This window comes from Sceloporus undulatus, chromosome 2 (genome assembly GCF_019175285.1).
Source record: "Sceloporus undulatus isolate JIND9_A2432 ecotype Alabama chromosome 2, SceUnd_v1.1, whole genome shotgun sequence".
NCBI lineage: Eukaryota > Metazoa > Chordata > Lepidosauria > Squamata > Phrynosomatidae > Sceloporus > Sceloporus undulatus.
Window position 1 is genome coordinate 199055 of NC_056523.1, and position 19357 is coordinate 218411.

General features: G+C 50.7%; 2 protein-coding genes across 3 annotated transcripts; one reads left to right on the plus strand and one right to left on the minus strand.

Moving 5' to 3' along the window:
* WDR46 (WD repeat domain 46) lies at positions 1-12929 on the plus strand. 2 transcript variants are annotated; one of them, XM_042448987.1, is made up of 16 exons: positions 1-144; positions 1213-1347; positions 1760-1840; positions 2055-2167; positions 4213-4300; positions 4394-4455; positions 5887-5991; positions 7599-7749; positions 8244-8379; positions 8811-8910; positions 8992-9145; positions 9897-10044; positions 10147-10241; positions 10653-10748; positions 11260-11373; positions 12581-12929. In XM_042448987.1, the coding sequence occupies exons 1-16, from the start codon at positions 79-81 to the stop codon at positions 12725-12727; spliced, it is 1791 nt and encodes a 596-aa protein (XP_042304921.1). In that variant the 5' UTR covers positions 1-78; the 3' UTR covers positions 12728-12929. The 2 variants fall into 2 exon arrangements, with proteins under 2 accessions (XP_042304921.1, XP_042304922.1); XM_042448988.1 differs by having other exon boundaries at positions 1216-1347.
* Positions 12930-13677: 748 nt separating this feature from the next.
* Positions 13678-17772, minus strand: B3GALT4 (beta-1,3-galactosyltransferase 4). The gene is made up of 2 exons (XM_042448994.1): positions 17707-17772; positions 13678-16551 (listed from the first exon to the last, which is right to left on the minus strand). Exon 2 carries the CDS (start codon positions 16484-16486, stop codon positions 15431-15433), a length of 1056 nt encoding a protein of 351 aa, XP_042304928.1. The 5' UTR covers positions 16487-16551; positions 17707-17772; the 3' UTR covers positions 13678-15430.
* Between the last annotated feature and the right edge of the window lie 1585 nt (positions 17773-19357).

Here is a 19357-nt window from a genome sequence, read left to right on the forward strand (position 1 = left end):
GAGGCACCCGGAAGTCTGCCTCTGAGCGGTCTCCACGTGGGTGCGTGGCTGGGGAGGGGTCCTTTGGGTCTGGGGGCCATGGAGGGAGACCCCGGGCAAGTAGCATCCCCAGCTGCTGTCGCTGCGAGGAAAAAGAAGAATAAGGTGAGAGGGGCCTGGGGGACAGCATAGACTGCAAGTCCCAGCATCCCCCACTGCGTGGGATTGTCCTCCAAAAGTAACATTTCCAGTGGCTTTGTGTCAGTCCTGGCGCTGCGGGATGCTGGGAATTGTAGTCCCAAAAAGGCAACTGTTCCAATCTAAATTGTGCCTGTGTTGGCTGGGGGACGCTGGGAATTGTGGTCCCAAGGTATAACTGTTCTGATATAACCTCTGTGTGCTGGCCAGGGGATTCTGGGAACTGTAGTCTAAGAAGTAACTGTTCCAGTCTGCAGCTGCATCCACACTGGAAAAATAACGCGGGTTGGCACCGGTTTATGTCTTGTGTGGCTCAAGGCTAGGGAATGCTGGGAGTTGGAGTATGTTGTGGGGTCCTCTAGGCCCACAACAAACTCCAACTCCCAGAATTCCATAGCCTTGAGCCAGTGTGGATGCAGCCAGTGCTGACTAGGGGGTGCTGGGAATTATAGTCTGAAAAAAGTAACTCTTGCAACCTAACACATGTGTGCATATGTGTGTGCATGCTGGGAATTGTAGCCCCCAAAAGAGCTAACTGTTCCAATCTAACTCTAGTCTGTGCTGGCTAAGGGATGCTGGGAGTTGTAGTCCGATTCAGAGCCTCTTGTGGCAGGGAGTTCTGCAGCCCCATTGGGAGCAGAGTCTGAGAAGCAGCATCCCTGGCCTCCTCACAGAACTACAATTCCCAGAATTCCATACGACGGAGCCATGGCCGTTAAAGTGGTGTCATAGAATCATAGAGTTGGAAGAGACCACAAGGGCCATCCAGTCCAACCCACTTCTGCCATGCAGGAAATCTCAATCAAAGCATCCCCATTGACAGATGGCCCTCCAGCCTCTGTTTGAAGACTTCTAAGGTCAAACTGCATTGATGTCTGCAGTGCGGATACAGAGAAAGGAGTCTCCAAGCTGGAGGAATGAGCCCTCAAGGCTTGGCGGTCATACTGACAAGGACTCTAGAACCCATCTGCCTGGTGTTCTGTTGACCGAGATTTTCTCTTCCTCCTTGACCCCCTTTTTGTTCTTTTTTCCTAGAAGAAGCCCCCCCGGCGGTATTGGGAAGGGGAACCGGAGCCAGCCAACTCTCCCAACACCCAGAATCCCCGGAGGATGAATGAAAGACCCCCGAAGAAACTGCCCAGACCCCACAGCAAGCTTGGGGTCTCAGGGGTAAGAATTTGGGGGTCAGGGGGGCTTTGGGGAGGGGGGCAAGTGAGTTGCCGCTGGGTTGTTCAGGGGAGAGGAAAAGGGTTTACATAAGGGCTGGCTGTTTTAAACCATGGTTTAAACTTGGGTTGAAAGCATAGTTTAAATTTTGAGTTAAACCATGGTTTAAACTTTGGGTTAAACCATGATTTAAACTTGGTTTTAAATCATGGTTTAAACTTTGGGTTAAACCATGGTTTAAACTTAGGTTTAAACTTTGGGTTAAATTATGCTTCAGGCTTGGGTTTAAAGCGTGGTTTAAACTTTGCTTTAAATCATCATTTAAACTAGGGTTTAAAGCATGGTTAAATTTGACTTAAAGCATGGCTTAAATGTAGCCACTAACTGACATTCCCTTCTGTTTCTTCCGCTGCAGAAGGAGGATCCGTTCCCGGGTCCGGTCGCTGTCCCTCGCGAACGGCTGAAGAAGTTCCAGCGAGGGATCAAGGAGAAGCTGGTGAGATGCCCAGGATGCTGCGAGCCTTTGGGGTCTGTAGTTTGCGGTGGCTGGTTGTTGTGCCAGACTACAAATTCCGGAACGCCATAGCAAGGGGCCATGGCAGACAAAGCGCCGTCAAAGTGATCTTTGGAATAGCAGTATATAAATAAAACAAAAGTGCGCCTGTTTTGCTCCTATCTCACGGCCTTTTCCCCATTTCCTCCCACCACAGGGTCCATCCTCAAACCGGCGGCTGAAGCGCCATCTGGCCTCCCAGGAGGAAAAGGCCGAGTCCGCAGCCAAGCAAGCCGCCCGAATGGAGCTGCTTCTCCTGGAGGAACCTGGGTAGGCTGTTATTATTATCATTATTGCTATTATTATTATCACACTCATCCCTCCACATTTGCAGCTTTGATTATTTATGGATTTCGTTAATATGTCCTCTCTAGGAATCTCTAGGTCCTCCGGTGCAACTCTGTGGTCAACTTTAACGAAAAGTTGCCCCGGAGGACCTAGAGATTCCTAGAGAGGATACTCTACTAGGCCTTTGTAGCTCCTCCATCGCAGTCCTATGGTCAGTGTCTGTCGGATGTTGACCACAGAGTTGCCCTCGAGGACCTAGAGGGAAGACTCTACTAAGTCTTTGTAGCTCCTCCAGCGCAGTTCTATGGTCAATGTCTGTCGCACGTTGGCCACAGAGTTGCCCTGAAGGACCTAGAGATTCCTAGAGAGATCACTCTACTAGGCCTTTGTAGCTCCTCCATCGCAGTTCTATGGTCAGTGTGTGTCGGGTGTTGGCCACAGAGTTGCCCTGGAGGACCTAGTGATTCCTAGAGACCATTCTACTAGGCCTTTGTAGCTCCTCCAGGGCAGTTCTATGGTCACTGTCTGTCAGAGGTTGACCATAGAGTTGCCCTGGAGGACCTAGAGATTCCTAGAGAGAACACTCTACTAGGCCTTTGTAGCTCCTCCTGTGAAGTCCTATTATTGGTGTCCCTCCACATTTGTGGCTTTGCCTTTTGCAGATTTGATTATTTGCAAATTTTATCAATTTGTGCAACTGTGCTAGAAACTGACCATAGAGTTGTACTAGAGATTTCTAGAGAGAACACTTCTCTAGGCATTTGTAGGTCCTCCAGTGTGATTCTATGGCCATCTTCTGGCAGGTGCTGACCATAGAGTTGCAAGGGAGGACATGGAGATTCCTAGAGAGGTTAAAAACATACGTGTTTTTTCCACTTTCATGAGGGGGGGTCTTTCATGCCTGACCCCTGTGAAAGTGGATGAACCATTGTGTTGTTGTTGTTGTTGTTGTTGTTGTTTTAAATTGTATTGTTTTAAATTTGCTGTGCTCCACCTTTGAGTCCCTATATTATGAGAAAGTAGTATAGAAGTAAATAATAATGATGATGATGATAATAATAATAACAATAATAATACAGTGGCCCCTCCGTTAATCACCAATTTTCAAGCCCCATTGGCTTGAATGGTGGCGCACGCGTGCCCCATTTTGTCCCCCTCCGTTTGCTGCCCACAAAAAGGCGAAGGACGTGGGTTTGAAGTCCACGAAAACGGAGTGGCGGCTGTATATTTTTATGTCCGACCAGCGGCCTTTCCTTCCCAAACGCAAAAGAAAATGATTTCAAGATATTTAAAAACATACACGAAGCCAGCATTAAAAGTAGCCAGCCTTAAAATGAGATTGTAAATGATACGCAAAAAAGTCAGGAGGATTTGAATACAGGCCTCACCCAAATGCCATCCCAAAAGCCCCTTCTGCAATAATAGATTCCTATAGATTTATAGAAAGGCCGGCTGGAGGGGGATTTGGGAGTTTTAGGGCCACAAAAGGAGGCCTTCATAAATCTGTGGAGAAATAGGATTTTGGAATAGGACTCTGGATTTTGGATGGGATTTAGAAACCAGATTAGTTTTTGGAATACGATCTAAGAATAGAATTGTGGATTTAAAATAGGATAGGATTTAAAAATCAGATTAGGCTTTGAAATAGGATTTAAAAATAGCATTGTTGGTTTTAAATAGGATTAAAATGGATTGTGGATTTAAAATCACAGGATTATGCATTTAAAAATAGGATTGTGGATTTTTAATATTAGGATTTTAAAATGGGATTGTGGATTTTAAATAGGACATGATTATGGATTTTAAAGTAGGATTGTGGGATTTAAATAGGATTTAACCATGGGACTGTGGGTTCCTGCATGGCAGAAGTGGGTCAGACTGCGTGGCCCTTGGGCTTCCTTCCAACTCTATGGTTCTTTTCTTTAAAAAACTGTCAGCTGGTTAAAGGGGATGATGGGAGATGGAGTCCAAAAGGGAACCACAGATCTGTACTAAATGCTTGGGGTTCACCTCATTTCCTCTCCCAGTTTTCTGGAAGGCGACGAGGGCGAAGAAACGTGCGCCATCGCCCAGGCAGACATTGCGGAGGCTGTAGACTTAGCCGCAGGCGCCAAGGTACGTGCGAAGGGACCTTTTGGGGGTCTGAGGGGTTTCTTCCCATTGGGAACTCCAGTCCTCATTGGGGTTTTGCTTTCTCCCCCCGAACAGCATTTTGAACTCAGATTGAACCAGTTTGGGCCGTACCGTCTGGATTACACGCGCAACGGAAGGTGAGCGGCGGTTGGCGGGTGTGGGACCCGAGTGCGGGAACCACCTGAGGCCAAACTGGGGGGGGGGGCATGGCGTCTCCAGGGACTACGGAGCCCAGGACTCCCAAAAGCAACTTCTCCTGGGGCAGCTTGAGCTGTCCTTATTGTTATCCAAAATACTTGGGACCCAGAAGTAGTTTGGATTTCAGGATTTTTTATTTTATTTTAGGATGCCTGTTATTGATGATGATGATGATGATGATGATGATGATGATGATGATGATGATGCTTATTTACAATACCCTTTTGTCCAAACTCTAAAATTGTAGAAATACTAAAATGATATATTCATCTACCAAAACCAAATGCTACCCATCTCTGCTTCTTTCGGCGCAGTCAGCGATTTCGCCTGGCGATACGCATCTAGAAAGCGTTGAGTCTCCGTTATCCGAAATGCCCCGAAACATTCCGAAATTGTGGCTGAGAGAGTGTGACGCCTCTGCTTTCTGATGGTTCAAGGGACACAGGCTTTGTTCCATGCGCAAAGTTACCTTCTGGCTTGAAACATGAATTAATTTCCTCCAAAAGATACTCGTTAGGTATAGGCAAATATTCCAGTGTACGGAAAACTAATTGTCCCAATCATTTCGGATAAAGGAGACTCAAGCTGTATGGAGGCTTCCGCCGGAGGCAATCCAGTCCTCCTGCGCACTTTTATGGTCTCCTGTGGCGGTTTGCTATTCTCTGCAGTGTCATTTACAAATGGTAGGGCTGGGAACACATCGCCTGTGGCTGAGGATGCATCCACAATGCAGAAATAACCCAGTTTGACACCACTTTAAAGGCTATGGCTGTGGAATTCTGGGAGTTGTAGTTTTCTGAGACATTAAAGCAGTATCAGACTGGATTATTTCTGCAGTGCAGATGCAACCTTTATAATTTTTTTTAAATGGTATGATTTGTTTAATTGCTTTTTATCTTTGGTAAATACAGTGTGTTTTGGGTATCTGTTGGGAAGGGGTTCCAAGACCCCCTGATACCGAAACCTGTGGACACTCAAATCCCATTATATTCAGTGGTGTAGTAAAATAGTGTGTAAAGATGGCTCGCTTCTTGGGATGTACAGTGGTCCCTCTGCATTCGCTGGGGTTAGGGGCACCGGACCCCCGTCAAAGTGCAGAAACTGCAATGAAAAACACTACTTTTGTTTTAGAAAGAGCACCTCTCTAGGAAGCTCTAGGTCCTCCAGTGCATCTCTATGGTGGACATTGACCATAGAAGTCAACTGGAAGACCTGCAGAGGCCTAGAGAAATGTTCTCTCTAGGAATCCCTGGGTCCTCCGGCACAACTCTATGGTGACAGTTGGCCATAGAGTCCCACTGGAGGACCTAGAGATTCCTAGAGGGAGCGTCATAATGAATGCCGTGCCTCCTGTCTTCCGTGTCGCACAGGCACCTCCTCCTTGGCGGGCGCAGAGGCCACGTGGCGGCCCTCGACTGGCACACCAAGGCCCTGATGTGCGAGATCAACGTCATGGAGTCCATCACCGACCTCAGGTGAGTCTGAGAAGAGGGAAGGAGACACACATTTCGCACGGATGCAGCGCATCGCCCGTGTCCCCGTGGCCTTGATCCTGAGTGCGAAAGCCGTCAGCATCTCGTTTTGGATGTTTTTGCAAAGGCAGCCTCTCCGCCGCATCACCTGTTTCTAGAAGAAATTGCAAAGAGCTTGCAAAGTTAACGCATTAATGTTTTCTTTAATGCCTTAACTTTGCAAGTTCTTTGCAATTTCTTCCAGCTTGGATGCATTTGTTTCTGCCCCTCTTTCTTCTTCTCCTGACCCACTTCCCAAATTTCCAGAAACGGGAGAAAAGAGGCCACTTTTTTATTGCTAAAAAGGTACACTTCTACAACAACAACAACAACAACAACAACCCTGCAAGGTAGCTCTCTCTCTCAATCTCTCTCTCTCTTCCTCTGCCTTCCTTGCAGGGTTGGCTGATGTAAACCAGGCTCCTTGAAGGACTTATTTGTTTGTTTGTTTGTTTATGGGATCTATATCCCACCTTTCTCCCAAAATGGGATTCGAGGTAGTTTACAATAATTTTAAAAAGATACAGCGAAAACGTTAAACTACAAAAGTTGAAAAGTAATAAAATAAGACTAACACATAATTCAATACTATTAAAACCCAAGTTTAAAAAGACAGAGCTAAAACCCTGTTTATTTTTGCCATATAATTTTTATTGGTGTTGCAGCAAAAGCACCAAAAATGGAGTCAACGGCCGAACAATCGAACACCAGAAACGGCTTTTAAAAAGCAAAGGCACTCCTTGGTTTCTCAATGGATTTTTCTTGCCTGTCTTTATAGATAAAAGTCTGTCTGTTGGTACTATATTTACAAACCCTCTTCCTGGAGTAACATTTACTTTTTGCATTTGAACTTTATTGGCAGCCGTTTGTTGTCAGACCGGTTTCCAAGATCTGTTGCTTCTTCTTAATCCCTTTTGTTTTCCAATGCAAGAAATGCCATTCAGGGGGAAAAAACCTTCAATTAACAGAAGTTCAACCAAAATAAGTGCTTAAAAGAAAGAAAGAAAGAACAATGATTGCATTAATGATCTGACTTAGTCCAATATTGGTGGAGACCTATACACTCCTCTGTCTATCTAAGGCGACTAATGTGCCAACTCCCAAAGTTTTACGGAAAGATGCATGTTGTATCATAGCCTAATAATAAGGCTTTAAAATTATGTTATGATATTAAATGATTTATAAATGACATTCATATATTATACTCCTATCTATAGGCTACCAATTTGTCAACATGATTCCCAAAAGTTTTAATGAAAGATGCATGATGCATCAAGGCCTAATAATGAGGCTTTAATATTATATTATAATATTAAATCATATAAAAATGTTATATCTATAGGTTACCAATCTGTCAATTCCCAAAGTTTTATTGGAAGATGTACATCATAACAAACAGTAATAACACTAAGTCCAGGGCCGGCGGCCATCTTGTGGCAGTGAGTTCCACAGTCCGGCGTCTCCTCCTTTTCACCAGCATCTCATTCTTCGGTTGGGGGTCTGGGGAAGAAATGGGGAGGAGTGTCTCTCAAGGGGGTCTCCCATTTCCTCTCCTGCCCCCCACTTTGTAGGTGGCTGCACACGGAGACGATGTTTGCGGTGGCGCAGCGCAAGTGGGTCTACGTCTACGACAACCAGGGAGTGGAGCTGCACTGCCTCAAGCGCCTCCATGGCGTCCAGCGCATGGAGTTCCTGCCCTACCACTTCCTCCTGGCCACTGCGGTGAGAACTGGCCCCTGACCCTCCTCAAACTCCCAACAGCTGCCAAGCCCCCCCTCCCCTCCATTTGCCGCAAAGGCCGGCTGCGTTGCCACCAAGATAGCCGAAGTGCCGCTCGTCTCCTCGGGGGACGATGGGGCTGACGGTTGGGGAAAGAGTGTCAATGTTGCTCATTACCCCTCAGTTTTACCATCAGAAATAATAAAAATGAAAGATTAGCAAATGGCGGAGGAAGACCCAAAGCTTCAGAAAGTGACCTTGGCACTGCGACTCACAGCTGTCCCTGCTGCGGGGATTCTGGGCTCTGTAGTCTGAAAAGGACGCTTTTCTGCAGCTTTCCTTCTTTCCAAGTGTTGCTAACTGTGGGGATTCTGGGTATTGTCTGAAAAAGGCCCCTTTGTGTGGCTTTGCATCTTCCCAACAATCTTGCTGGCTCAGGGGTGGGGGATTCTGGGTGTTGTAGTCTGGATAACAGTCCAACCCACGTTTCCTCCCAGAGCGAGACGGGCTTCCTGCAGTACCTGGACGTCTCGGTGGGGAAGGAGGTGGCCACCATCTGCACCAAGGGGGGCCGGCTGGGGGTCATGGCCCAGAACCCCTCCAACGCCATTGTCCACCTCGGCCACAGCAACGGTGAGCAGACGGAGGGTGGGGGTCCAGTCCAGTCCGACATTGCCAGCTCTGGCCGGCAGCTGCCATGGCTCTCACTTGGGTTTGAGGCAGGGTCCTTCCTTGGCTTGGAGGTGCCCCCTGGGGATTTGAACCCGGGGCAGTCAAACTGTCACTCCCAATATCCCCAGCTCTGGCTGGTAGCCCCCACCGTGGCTCTTTGATGCAGAGGTCTTTGCCAGTGCTTCCATCCCAAGACTAAAAGGGGCACTTTTTGGTGAGGCCTGGGTGGCAAGGGGGTCCCGTCCCATCTGCTGTGGAGCGAGTGCTCCGACCGTTGAACTTAAGACTCAAAGGTTGGGCTTAGAAGAATTAAACTGGGTGCTGTGTTCCAAGTCTGGTGAACTGACTGCCCCCTTTCATGCTCCCTTTTCTCCCCTCCTCTGGTTTTGCAGGCACAGTGACCCTCTGGAGCCCCAACGTCAAAGAGCCCCTGGCAAGGATGCTGTGCCACCGGGCAGCGGTCCGAGCCGTGGCAGTCGACCCCTCCGGAACGTGAGTAAAGCTCCCAGACTGAGAAGACGGGGAGGCAGCGCAGGACCCTCACGAACCCCATATTCTCTCATTCTGACGCAGGTACATGGCGACATCCGGCGTGGACCGGAAGCTGCACCTCTTTGACCTGCGGGTGTTCCGGCGCCTCCACTCCCTCCTGCTGCCCACAGCGGCTGGACACCTGGACTTCAGCCAGCGGGGGCTCCTGGGGGCTGCCTGCCAAGAGGTGGTCCAGGTGAGTGGGCTGTGGGGCGGCAAAGGGACCGCCATGTTCAATGGCATCGCTGGGGAGTGCAGACTACACTGGGGGACACAGTGGGGCAGATGCCTTCTGGGTCCTGTACAGCAACCGCCGTGTGGGACTCGCAGGGTCTTGGGAGCTTGGCTGCCTTCTGAGAGGGCTGAACCCGCCACTCATTTTGTTGTGTTGCACCGTTCTACGCACAAGAACAGCGCCGCGGTAGTGAGATGGGGGATGTCCTTTTGGCCTTGCCCCCCAAATCCTGACTGGCTCTGTGCTCCCCCATGATGGGAGTCACAGTCTGCAATGCTTGGAGGAGGGGCTCATACTCCCATGCCTCCCCTTTGCAAGCCATTTGTAGAGATGGGGGGATGCTGGCCAGCGGGAGGAGGGTCTGGGGAGAGCCCAACCCACAGGAGCTTCTCCGGGGTCTGGCCCTGCCAAAGTTCGGACTAGAGATCCCACCTGAACATTAGGAGGAACGTCGTGACAGTAAGGGCTATTGGGCAGTGGAAGACCCTCCCTCAGTTGAGAGCAGTGGGGTCTTCTTCCTTGGAAGTCTTTAAACAGAGGCTGGATAGCCCTCTGTCAGTAGGGTGTTTTGATTGAGAGTTCCTGCGTGGCAGAATGGGGTTGGACTGGGTGGCCCTTCTTGGGGACTCATCCAACTCTATGATCCTAGAGCCTCCCGGATGGTGACCCTTCTCCCCTCCTCTCTCGCTCCTTGCTGTCTTGCCTTCTGCAGGTGTACAAGGACGTTGCGGCCGGACCCCCCTCCAAGCCCTATCTGTGCCACTCGCTGCCACGGCCCACCCACGGCCTGCGCTTCTGCCCCTTCGAGGATGTCCTGGGGGTCGGGCACGGGGAGGGGTTTGCCAGCCTCCTTGTGCCAGGTAAGCGGGGGGGGGGGGGGTGGGGGGGGGGGGGGGGGGGGGGGTGGGGGCACAGGCCTCCCCTGCCACTGCTGCTGAGCCCCCCGTTTCTTGGTGCTGCAGGAGCCGGGGAGCCCAATTTTGATGCGCTGGAGAGCAACCCCTTCCGGAGCAAGAAGCAGCGCCAGGAGTGGGAGGTCAAAGCACTGCTGGAGAAGGTGAGACCCCCCCGCCCCACCCCACAGATTGGCATGGATGCCCCCTCCCTTGCTGGAAATTTCTTCTGTCCCCCTTCTTCTGGATTCCCAAAGGTTCTGGGTTCGAGGTGACACTTTTGGGCCGTACCGTTTTCCCCATCTTCTGAAGCCCGTGTTGTAGGAGGGGACTGGACTTGGTGGCCCTCGGGGGTCCCCTCTGCTCTGTGATCACTTTTCCTAAGCTGTGGGTCGTAGTTTCCTGCTCAGTGGCCTCTGATCCCACAAAAGGAGTCCCCATAGTCCTTTCTCGAACTTGTGTCCGTTCCGCCATCTCATCGATGGTCCGAATTTTCTCACACATCTGGATTCCTAGATTGTGAGGAAGGGGCTGCTCCACCTGTTCCTCACTGCCCCCTTTCCCCCCCCCCCCAGGTTCCCTTTGAGCTGATCTCCTTGAACCCGGGGCAGTTGGGTGCGGTGGACGCCATCTCCATGGAGCAGCAGCGCAAGGAGCGCATGGAGAGGCTGGTGAGTGAGCGGGGGCAGGACGAGGCAACAGTCCTTGTCCTCCAGAGCGGGCCGGGCGTGACGGGCAGGGGTCCGGAAATGGAAGCCCCCAAAAACCTTTCCCCATCCTCAGTCTGGAGAATTGAAATGCATGGGTCCCAACAAGGCTTGGAAGCAAAACGGATCTTGCAGTCTTCGTGGATAATAAGCTGAAGATGAGGCAGCAGTGTGATGCTGCAGTGAAAGGAGCCAATGTGATTCAAGGCTGCATCAATAAGAGTATAGTGTCTGGATCGAAGGCAATCCTAGTGCCACTCTCTTCTGTTTTGACCAAGATGGTCAAGGGTCTGGAAAACGCCAAGCCTGGTGGGGAACAACTGAGCTAAGAGCAAAACATGAGCCAGAAATGTGATTCAGTGGCAAAAAGAGCCAATGCTGATTCTGCCAAGTGCTGGGGATGATGGGAGAGGTGGGTCTGGGGGGATGCACACTCTCTCAGCCTCTCCATTGCCCCCTCCCTTTCCCAATCCAGGGCTTTGATCCCAGCGCCAAAGAGAAGTTCTGCCCCCGGCGGCGGATGAAGGGACGCGACTCGGCCGGGAGCCGGCTCAGGCGGAAAAAGAAAGTGGTGGACGAGGAGAGGAGGGTAAGTGGTCCTCAGGGACCCCCCCCTCCAAAACCCTATCATCCGGCCAAGGGGCCCCGTGGGGGGGGGGGGGCAGGGGCAGGACAAGGACGGGATGGGCAGATTGGGGCCTCCCACGGCTACCGAGGTCCCAATGTGGCCCCCAGACAAGTTCATGGGTCCCTAATAATAATAATAATAATAATAATAATAATATCATTACAAAATTATACAATTAGTACAATTGTAATCGTACAATTAGGCCGTTTAATCAAATTATTATTATTATTATTATTATTATTATTATTATTATTATTATTATTAATCTATACAATTCTATTAAGTCACAGTATAGGGAAGAAGGCAGAACAGAAAACAATAACAAGTTTTTGTTGCAGGAATAAGAATAATAATTTAGCAAGAGTATGTAATATATATATATATATATATATATATATATATATATACACACAGTATATATATATATATATATATACATATATACACATATACTGTATATATATATATATTATATACACACAGACACACAATGTATATATTGTTAAAGATACTATTAAGTTATTGTTATTAATTCATGTCTTGCCCTCTTCCCAATATTGTCACTACAATTTACGAACTTTTAAAACCAGAACATATTGGAACCAAATTAAAACGTCTGTAAGAGATACTGTTTAGGGGTTGTTTTTAAATGCCGCTTTGCCATCTGTAGACTCCAGACCCTGTTATTGATGCTGTTGTGTGTCCTGCCCTTTTCTTCATGTTGCGAGGGCAGCTCACAGAACATGAAAAGCCAGAGCAGCTGAAGCCACACGGAAAGATCAATGAAAGTGCATTTTTAGAAATGCTCCCAAGAAGCACTTGAACATCAAAACCTTGCTCTTGGCATTAGTGTTATGCCCTGCCCTTCTCTTGATATTGTGTCTGCAGATTACAGAATATTAAAACCCAGAATAGATTGAGTCCATGGAAAAATCTCATTAGAAATATATATGTATATTTAATTATTTTAAGAAGCCATTGGAATGATCTGTGCCATTCATATCAGGACGTCAGAGCAGAACAAAGCCGCAGCTTGGCACAAAAGGGGACCATTGAGGAATAAACAGAGTCCCTGGCTGCCCACGACCCCCTTGACCCCCCCACAGTCCTTTTGGGGTCCCCTCCCTGCCCTCCACTTGGCTAACGTTTCCCCTTTGAACCCCCAAAGGCTGCAATCCGGAAGAGTGTGGCTGCGAAGACAGCGCCAGCAGGAAAGGTCTGTGCACAACGGCCAGAGGAGGAAAAGAAGGCGCTCAGGGGTCCACTGCCCCAACTGGACTGCGGAGGTCCAGCTTTGGACCGGTTCCGGAATTAGAACCCGCCACCCACTGTCCCTCTGTATGCTGGGGCGGCGATCTTGATGGACAAAATGAGGATGGGGAGCAGTGGCCATGTCCCCCCCCCAAAAAAAATGGGGGTCAAAGGGAGTCCACTAGCCCCCCCATGGCTCTTCCAGCCGGACTTTTTAGGGGGTCCTCAATTGGGGGGGAGAGAAGTGGGCGTGGACATTACCCTCCTTCACCCCCCCCAACCAATTTTTTCCTTATATTTTGTTATAAATAAAAGCTGCTGTGTTTGTTATTTTTCTTCTCTGTTGCCTCGCACTCGCAACCCTTTGGTGCGGGTTCAGGGAAAGGGTTCATCACTCACCTCCCCCCCCCAAACAAATCTTTATGCTCCCTATCTATAGCATTGAATCCATCAGACCCCAGCCATAGCAAAAAACTCCAAAGCAGTGTAGAAATCCATCCCTGAGGGGTGGGCACCTGGCCTTTGCTTAAAGGTGGGAAATGGGTTCAGGGGGAGGAGGCAGGATTGGGGCCACAGGGGGGCATAGGGCCATAGAGCTGGAGGAGACCCCAAGAAAGGCCCTGATCCAGCCCAACCCCCTTCTGCCAAGCAGGAACTCTCAATCCAAGCTCACCCTGCGACAGATGGCCATCCAGCCGCTGCTTAAAGACAGCCTCCAAAGAAGACAGAATAGAGGGGCACTATGACTTCCCTCGATCTAGACACTATACTTCTATTGATGCAGCCTAAAGTCGCATTGGCCTTTTTAGCTGCCTTATCTCACTATTGACTCATCTTCAGCTTGTGGTCTACTTGGACTCCTAGATAAGTCTCTCATTCAGCCAGCTGTCCCCCATTTCCTTTTTCCTACCTAAGTGCAGTGCCTTACATTTCTCCATGCTGAAATTCATTTTGTTAGCTTTGGCCCCGCTTTCTAGTCTGTTCAGGTCAAAGTCCTCTGGAGTATTAGCTACTCCTCCTAGTTTGGTGTCCTCTGCAAATGTGATAAGTATGATAAAGATGTTGAATAGCCCTGGACCCAGGACAGAGCCCTGTGGGACCCCACTGGTCACTTCTCTCCAGGAGGAAGAGGAAGAGGGGTCCTTGGCCCACCCTCCGACCCACTTGCCAGTCCTGCATTGCTACTGCATCTCCCAGCATCCTTCACTAAAGGGGCCTCCCATCTCCTCCTCCTCCTCTCAGCAGCTGAAGACCCTTTTGGGCAGTGGAGGCGTCCACTCTCCCCATGCTGTTAGACTGCACCTCCCAGAATCCCCAACCTTCGCCTGGGACAGATGGGAATTGTAGTCCTATGAACAAATCTAGACACTGCCCCAGTGGACGACGGTTCCTGCTCCAAAATGGCCACTGCAGGATTAGCACTTGCGTTTGCAGAGAAATCTCTCTGGCTGGGGTTTGGGGCGGGGGTCTTGGCCCTCCTGGGTCCCCCATCCCCCATCTTTTGTCACCTTTTTCTCATCGCAGTTTGGCTTTAATAGTAATCATCATCATCATCATTTTTACTGATATTTGCCTTTGGGGCAGAGCCAGAGCTCAGTGGGGCCTTTCCCTTTTGCTTCTCCAAGGGCTGAGCCTCAGCCGCACCCAAAACACTTCTGTGGCTTTTCAGGGCGAGGGTTCCGGGTTCAAGTCCCCATCTTATCTCCGTCACAGTGGCTTAAGCAAACAAACCTGGAGGCAGCTCAAGGGGCAATTACTTCTCCTTTGCATATAATGTCCCTTCTTTAGAGTGCAAAGGTCTGGGCCCTTCCCCACAGGGGGACATCCAATCAATCAATCAATCAATCAATGGCTTTACAGCTCTCCCTTCTATCCTCTCCCCTCAAAAGAGGGGAGCTCAATACGTCAGGTTTTGGACACTGGCTCTTAATTTACATCAGGAGGCTCGTAATTATGAAAAGAAGAACGCCCTCCCTGCAAGGAAAGACGGCCTGGCTGCCGGGGCTGAGTGCAAGGGGCGCTGCAGGCTTTCCAGGGGTGGGGACACTCTGAGCCAAGAGCTTCTGAGGTAGTGGTCAGTTCAGTGGGATGGTCTCTCCTCCCCCCCCCCCCCATCAGTAAAAAAACCAGATGAGCTGCCTCTCTTTGTCCACTCTGGGTTCAAGTCCAAAGAAGCAGCAGAAGCAGGAGTGAGGGCTGGCTTCGCGGAGCCCTCACTGGACGGAGGTTGTCCATTTGTTCAGAGAGCCTTGGTCCTGCTGACAAGCTGATGGATAGACGGAGGTTGTCCACTTCTCCAGGGGGTCCCTGAGTAACGTCCACCTGGTCTGGCTTCTCAGATGGAGGTTGTCTACTTGACCAGAAGGTCCCTGTGGGACGTCTAGCTGGCCTGGCTTCCCAGATGGAGGCTCTTCACTTCTCTGGAGAGCTTTGGAAATACAGATGGACAGAGGTTGTCCACTTGTCTGAAGTGTCCCTACATGACCTTCTGGCTGGTGTGTCTCGGTGAGAGGCCTGAGGGCACAGACGGAGCTTGGCCGCTTGTCCAGTCTTGACCCTGTTGAGAGACCTGCAGGTGGATGGACAGACAGACCGAGGTTGCCCACTTGTTTGGAGAGCCTCTGCGTGGCCTCCATCTGGTCTGGCTTCCTAGGTGGACACTGCCCACTTGTTCAGAGAGCCTTGGCCTTATGGATGGACGGACATTGCTGTCTTGTCCAGAGCCTCCCTGCATGACCTCCGTCTGGTCTAGCGCTGCGGAGAGTCCTCAGAGGGCAGCCATCCAGGTCAGGGCCTTGCACCGGAGGATGCCCAGTGCCCGCTGCCAGAGGCTGCAGACCTCCTCGTGGGGGGCAGCCGCATCCCAGGCGGCTACCATGTCCTGGGGGCTCACTCCGTGGACGCTGAAGAGGACCCTCCGGTAGCAGCAAGGGTCCACTGGGAGGTGGGTGGCCCCAGCCATGTGGGTGAGGTGCTGGGGGACGATGCCCGCCCGGTGGGCGCAGAGGCCCACAAAGACGTCTTCCAGGGGGACGAGGGGCACCTGGCGGGCGGTGCCCAGGAGGGCGGGCACGGCGGCCCCTGAGAGGATGTAGGCCGAGCCGCTGCAGTAGGGGGGGAAGGAGCCCCCTGGGTAGAGGGTGGCCGGCACGTGGTGGCGGTTGCGGGGGTCCCGGTTGGGCCAGACGTGCCAGTGGATCCGGCCCAGGTAGGCAGGCTCCAGGGTAGCGCGGCGACCCAGCTCCTCCGCCAGGGTGGGCAGGTTGAGGAAGACGTCATCGTCAACCTTGGCTAGGAAGAGGGCGCCTGGACAATGGGTGACCGCCCAGCCCAGCAGGGCCAGCGTCTTGAGGGTCAGGTTGGCGTAGGTGTCCAGGAAGCGCCCCTGGATCAGGTCCCCATGCTCTGCCGCCTCTCCCTCCAGCGCTGCCTGCAGCTGGGGCTCCGAGGGCACCCCCAGTGCAAAGAACGTCCGGACGGTCAGCTCCCCGGCCCAGTGGGTGCCCCCCCAGGTGGCGCGGATGGCCTGGCGGCGGGTGTCGTGGCCAGGGGCACTGGCCACCAGGACCAGGAGGGAGGGGGCCCGGGGGGTGCAGGCCTCAGGCCTCGGCAGGAGCAGAAAGGCATCTGCGGAGGGCAGCAGTGGGGTGCCAATGGGGTGGCCCCCGCCGGGCAGGACATAGGGCAGCGAGTGCGAGAGCAGCACCTCATGGCCACCGCTGAGCAGGAAGCTGAGGGTTGAGAGGGCAGCCAGGCTGGAGAAGAGGCCCCAGAGCAGCCGCCTCGGGCGGGAGCAGCGCTTGGGACGCGACGGCAGAGACATCGGGTGAGGGTCAGCTGGCGAAGCCTGGGGTGGTCAGTCAGGAGGCGGCCGGAGATGGAGGCGTCCTGCAAGAGAGAGGAGAGAGGGAAGGCGGTGATGGGACCCCTGAGCATGCGAAGAGGGCCTGGCCGGCCCCAAATACTGATCCTGCAATGAGCGCCCAGACCCCCAAATGAAAGAAAGGCATCATCTGTCCCCAATCACAGCCATGTCCATCATCCTCATTCCCAGTCGTACTCCTGGCAATCTTAGCCTTCTTCATGGCAGTGCCCTGCCTCTTCCACAATAACTGGGCCTTCATATTCCTAAACACTTATTATGGCTGTTGGTAGCTGTCCTGTTCCCTAGTTTAGGGCTGCTGATAAAAGCCAAAACTGAGAAGGGGTCTGGGTTCGAGTCCTGCCAAAGGGATAAAACCTCACAGGGCTGTAGCTGTGCTTTTTTTTTGGGGGGGGGTCTCTTAGGGTTCTTAGGGCTTGGGCCCAGGGTACTTGGAGGGCCGCCTCTCCCCATACAATCCGCCCGCACTCTCAGGTCGGGGGAGAGACATCTTTTAAGAGTTCCAGACGCTAGATCTGCTTCATCTGGGAGGGCCTTCTCTGTTGCAGCCCCACAGCTCTGGAACTCCCTCCCCAATGAGCTCCGTACTCCCACCTCCCTTGATGTCTTCCCCTTCGCAATCTTCTGCTGTATTCCATTCTACGCTTCAGCCACTTGGATGGGATGTTGTTGCTTGTTATTGCGTTGATTGTTAATTTGTGTGATGCTGTTGGGGGTGCGGGGGGTTGTGAGGGTTTAACTGTGTTTATTCTGGTTGGACACCGCTGTCATCTTTGGAAACATTTCATGATGATGATGATGATGATGATTCCCTCTGGAGGAGCCCCCTCCCCTTCGAAGCCAAACTACAGACCCTCCCCCTTCTGTCTCTGTGGCTCCCTGGGAGTTGTAGTTCCCAAGGGGGGGGGCAGCAGTGCCGCAGTGCGAAGGGGGGGGGCTCCCTGGAAGAGGAACTGCGGAGGCTGAAGCGGAGCCCCCCTTTTTTGGAAGGAAAGTGCCCCCCCCGGTTCCCTCTTCTTCCTCTCGGGGAAGGAGAGGGTCCCAGAAGACCCCCAGAGACCCCCCCCAAAAGGGCCCAGGAAGGGAGGGGCCCCATCTCTATGGATTGGCAGGAAGAGGAAGAGGGGGTCACGTGGGAGGGGGAGGGGAGGGGGCCTCACCTTCCTTAGCAGCAGCAGCAGCAGCAGCAGCAGCAGAAGCCCCCATCCTCTCTCTCTCTCTGTCTTTCTCCCTGGAGCCTTTTCCTCTCCTCCTCCTCCTCTCCTCTTTTCTTCCCTCCTTCAAGGAAGAAGGGAACGCAGAGGAAGAGGAGGGAGGGGAGGAGGGGCCGATGGGCCTTCCTCCTCCTCCTCCTCTAGGCTCCGCCTCTTTCCGAGGGAGGGGGGCTCTGTCATTGGAGTGGGGGCCCTGAGGATAGAGAGTGGCCTCAGAGGAGCAGCAGCAGGAAGAGGCCGGGGGAGTCTGGCCCAGAGGCCCCCCTTGAAGGGCCACTGACTGCAAAGCCCAGCAGCCCCAAGGGGCTCTTGGGGAAGGCAGCCTCCTCGGCCCTTTCCCCTCCTAATCCCCATGCCTCACACAATGGCAGTCCAGGCACATTCACATACCAGACTTTTAGATAGATAGAGATAGAGATACACACACACACACACACACACACACAAACAGTGTGTGTATATATAATATTTTATAATTTTTGTATATATATATATATATATATATATATATACACTGTATAATGCATATATAGTATGTGTATATATATATACTGGACAGCTAAATCTACATATATATATATTATATGATGCATATATTGTATTTTATAATTTTATATATATATATACATATATAGTTATATATATATAATTATATATAGCATAATACATAACTATATTATGTATGATCTTTATAAATATATAAATATATAATGTTTAATTAAACATTAAAATAGTACAATTCATTTTAAAGGTTTATGTATAGGTGTGTATACACACACACACACACACACACACACATACATACATATATATATCTTTAAAATTAATTGTACTGTTTTAATGTTTAGTTTTTTGTAGCTGGATGATTTGTGCCTTTAAAAGAAATTAAATGTGTTTTTGGAACTTAAATCCCGCCGTTTTCCCAAAATAGGAGTTAAAGATCTTTTTGAAACAAATAAAATTTAACTTTAAATTTTTACATTTGAAATTAAATGTATTTCTGGGATTTTAATCCCACATTTCTCCCAAAATAGGACTCAAGGCAGCTTTAAAAATCAAAATACTTAGACACCAGACAATTGAAGACACATTAAATATAACATTTAGAGAGACGCTGGAACCCTATTTATTGCGTGTGTTTTTATGGGAAGGATTGGAGAGACAGAAGCAAGAATCCTGTGTGAGAAGAAGCCCTCAGCAGTGGCCAGGACTAGTGCGCCAGCTGCACCAGTTCCTTGAGAGGCCAAATGTGGCTCCAGTGACACATGCCTCAGTGGTGACATCCCCTTTGGACGACTGTAACGCACACTGTGTGGGGCTGCCCTTGGAACCTGTTCAGAAACTGCTGCGGGTGCAAAGTGCTGCAGGCAAACCCAAGGGGCAGGTCTTGACCTCTATGGCCCTAGACAGCTTGGGTCCAGACTATCTGAAGGGCCATATCTCCCCATAGAAGTCATCCCAAGCGCTAAGGTTGGCTGGAGAGGGCTTTCTCTCAGCCTTCACTAATTCATAGCATTTCAAATTTGCTCTTAGACACCTTGTGTCCCTAGATCAGGAGAAGAGTGAGATATAAATAGTAGTAGTAATAGTAACATAA

Bases quoted from the DNA above. Each gene is read 5' to 3' on its own strand.
- B3GALT4 (XM_042448994.1), bottom strand. From the start codon at position 16,486: ATGTCTCTGCCGTCGCGTCCCAAGCGCTGCTCCCGCCCGAGGCGGCTG.
- WDR46 (XM_042448987.1), top strand. From the start codon at position 79: ATGGAGGGAGACCCCGGGCAAGTAGCATCCCCAGCTGCTGTCGCTGCG. The intron at 4,301-4,393 runs GTACGTGCGAAG...CCCCCCGAACAG, and splicing joins ACTTAGCCGCAGGCGCCAAG to CATTTTGAACTCAGATTGAA. The intron at 10,242-10,652 runs GTGAGACCCCCC...CCCCCCCCCCAG, and splicing joins TCAAAGCACTGCTGGAGAAG to GTTCCCTTTGAGCTGATCTC.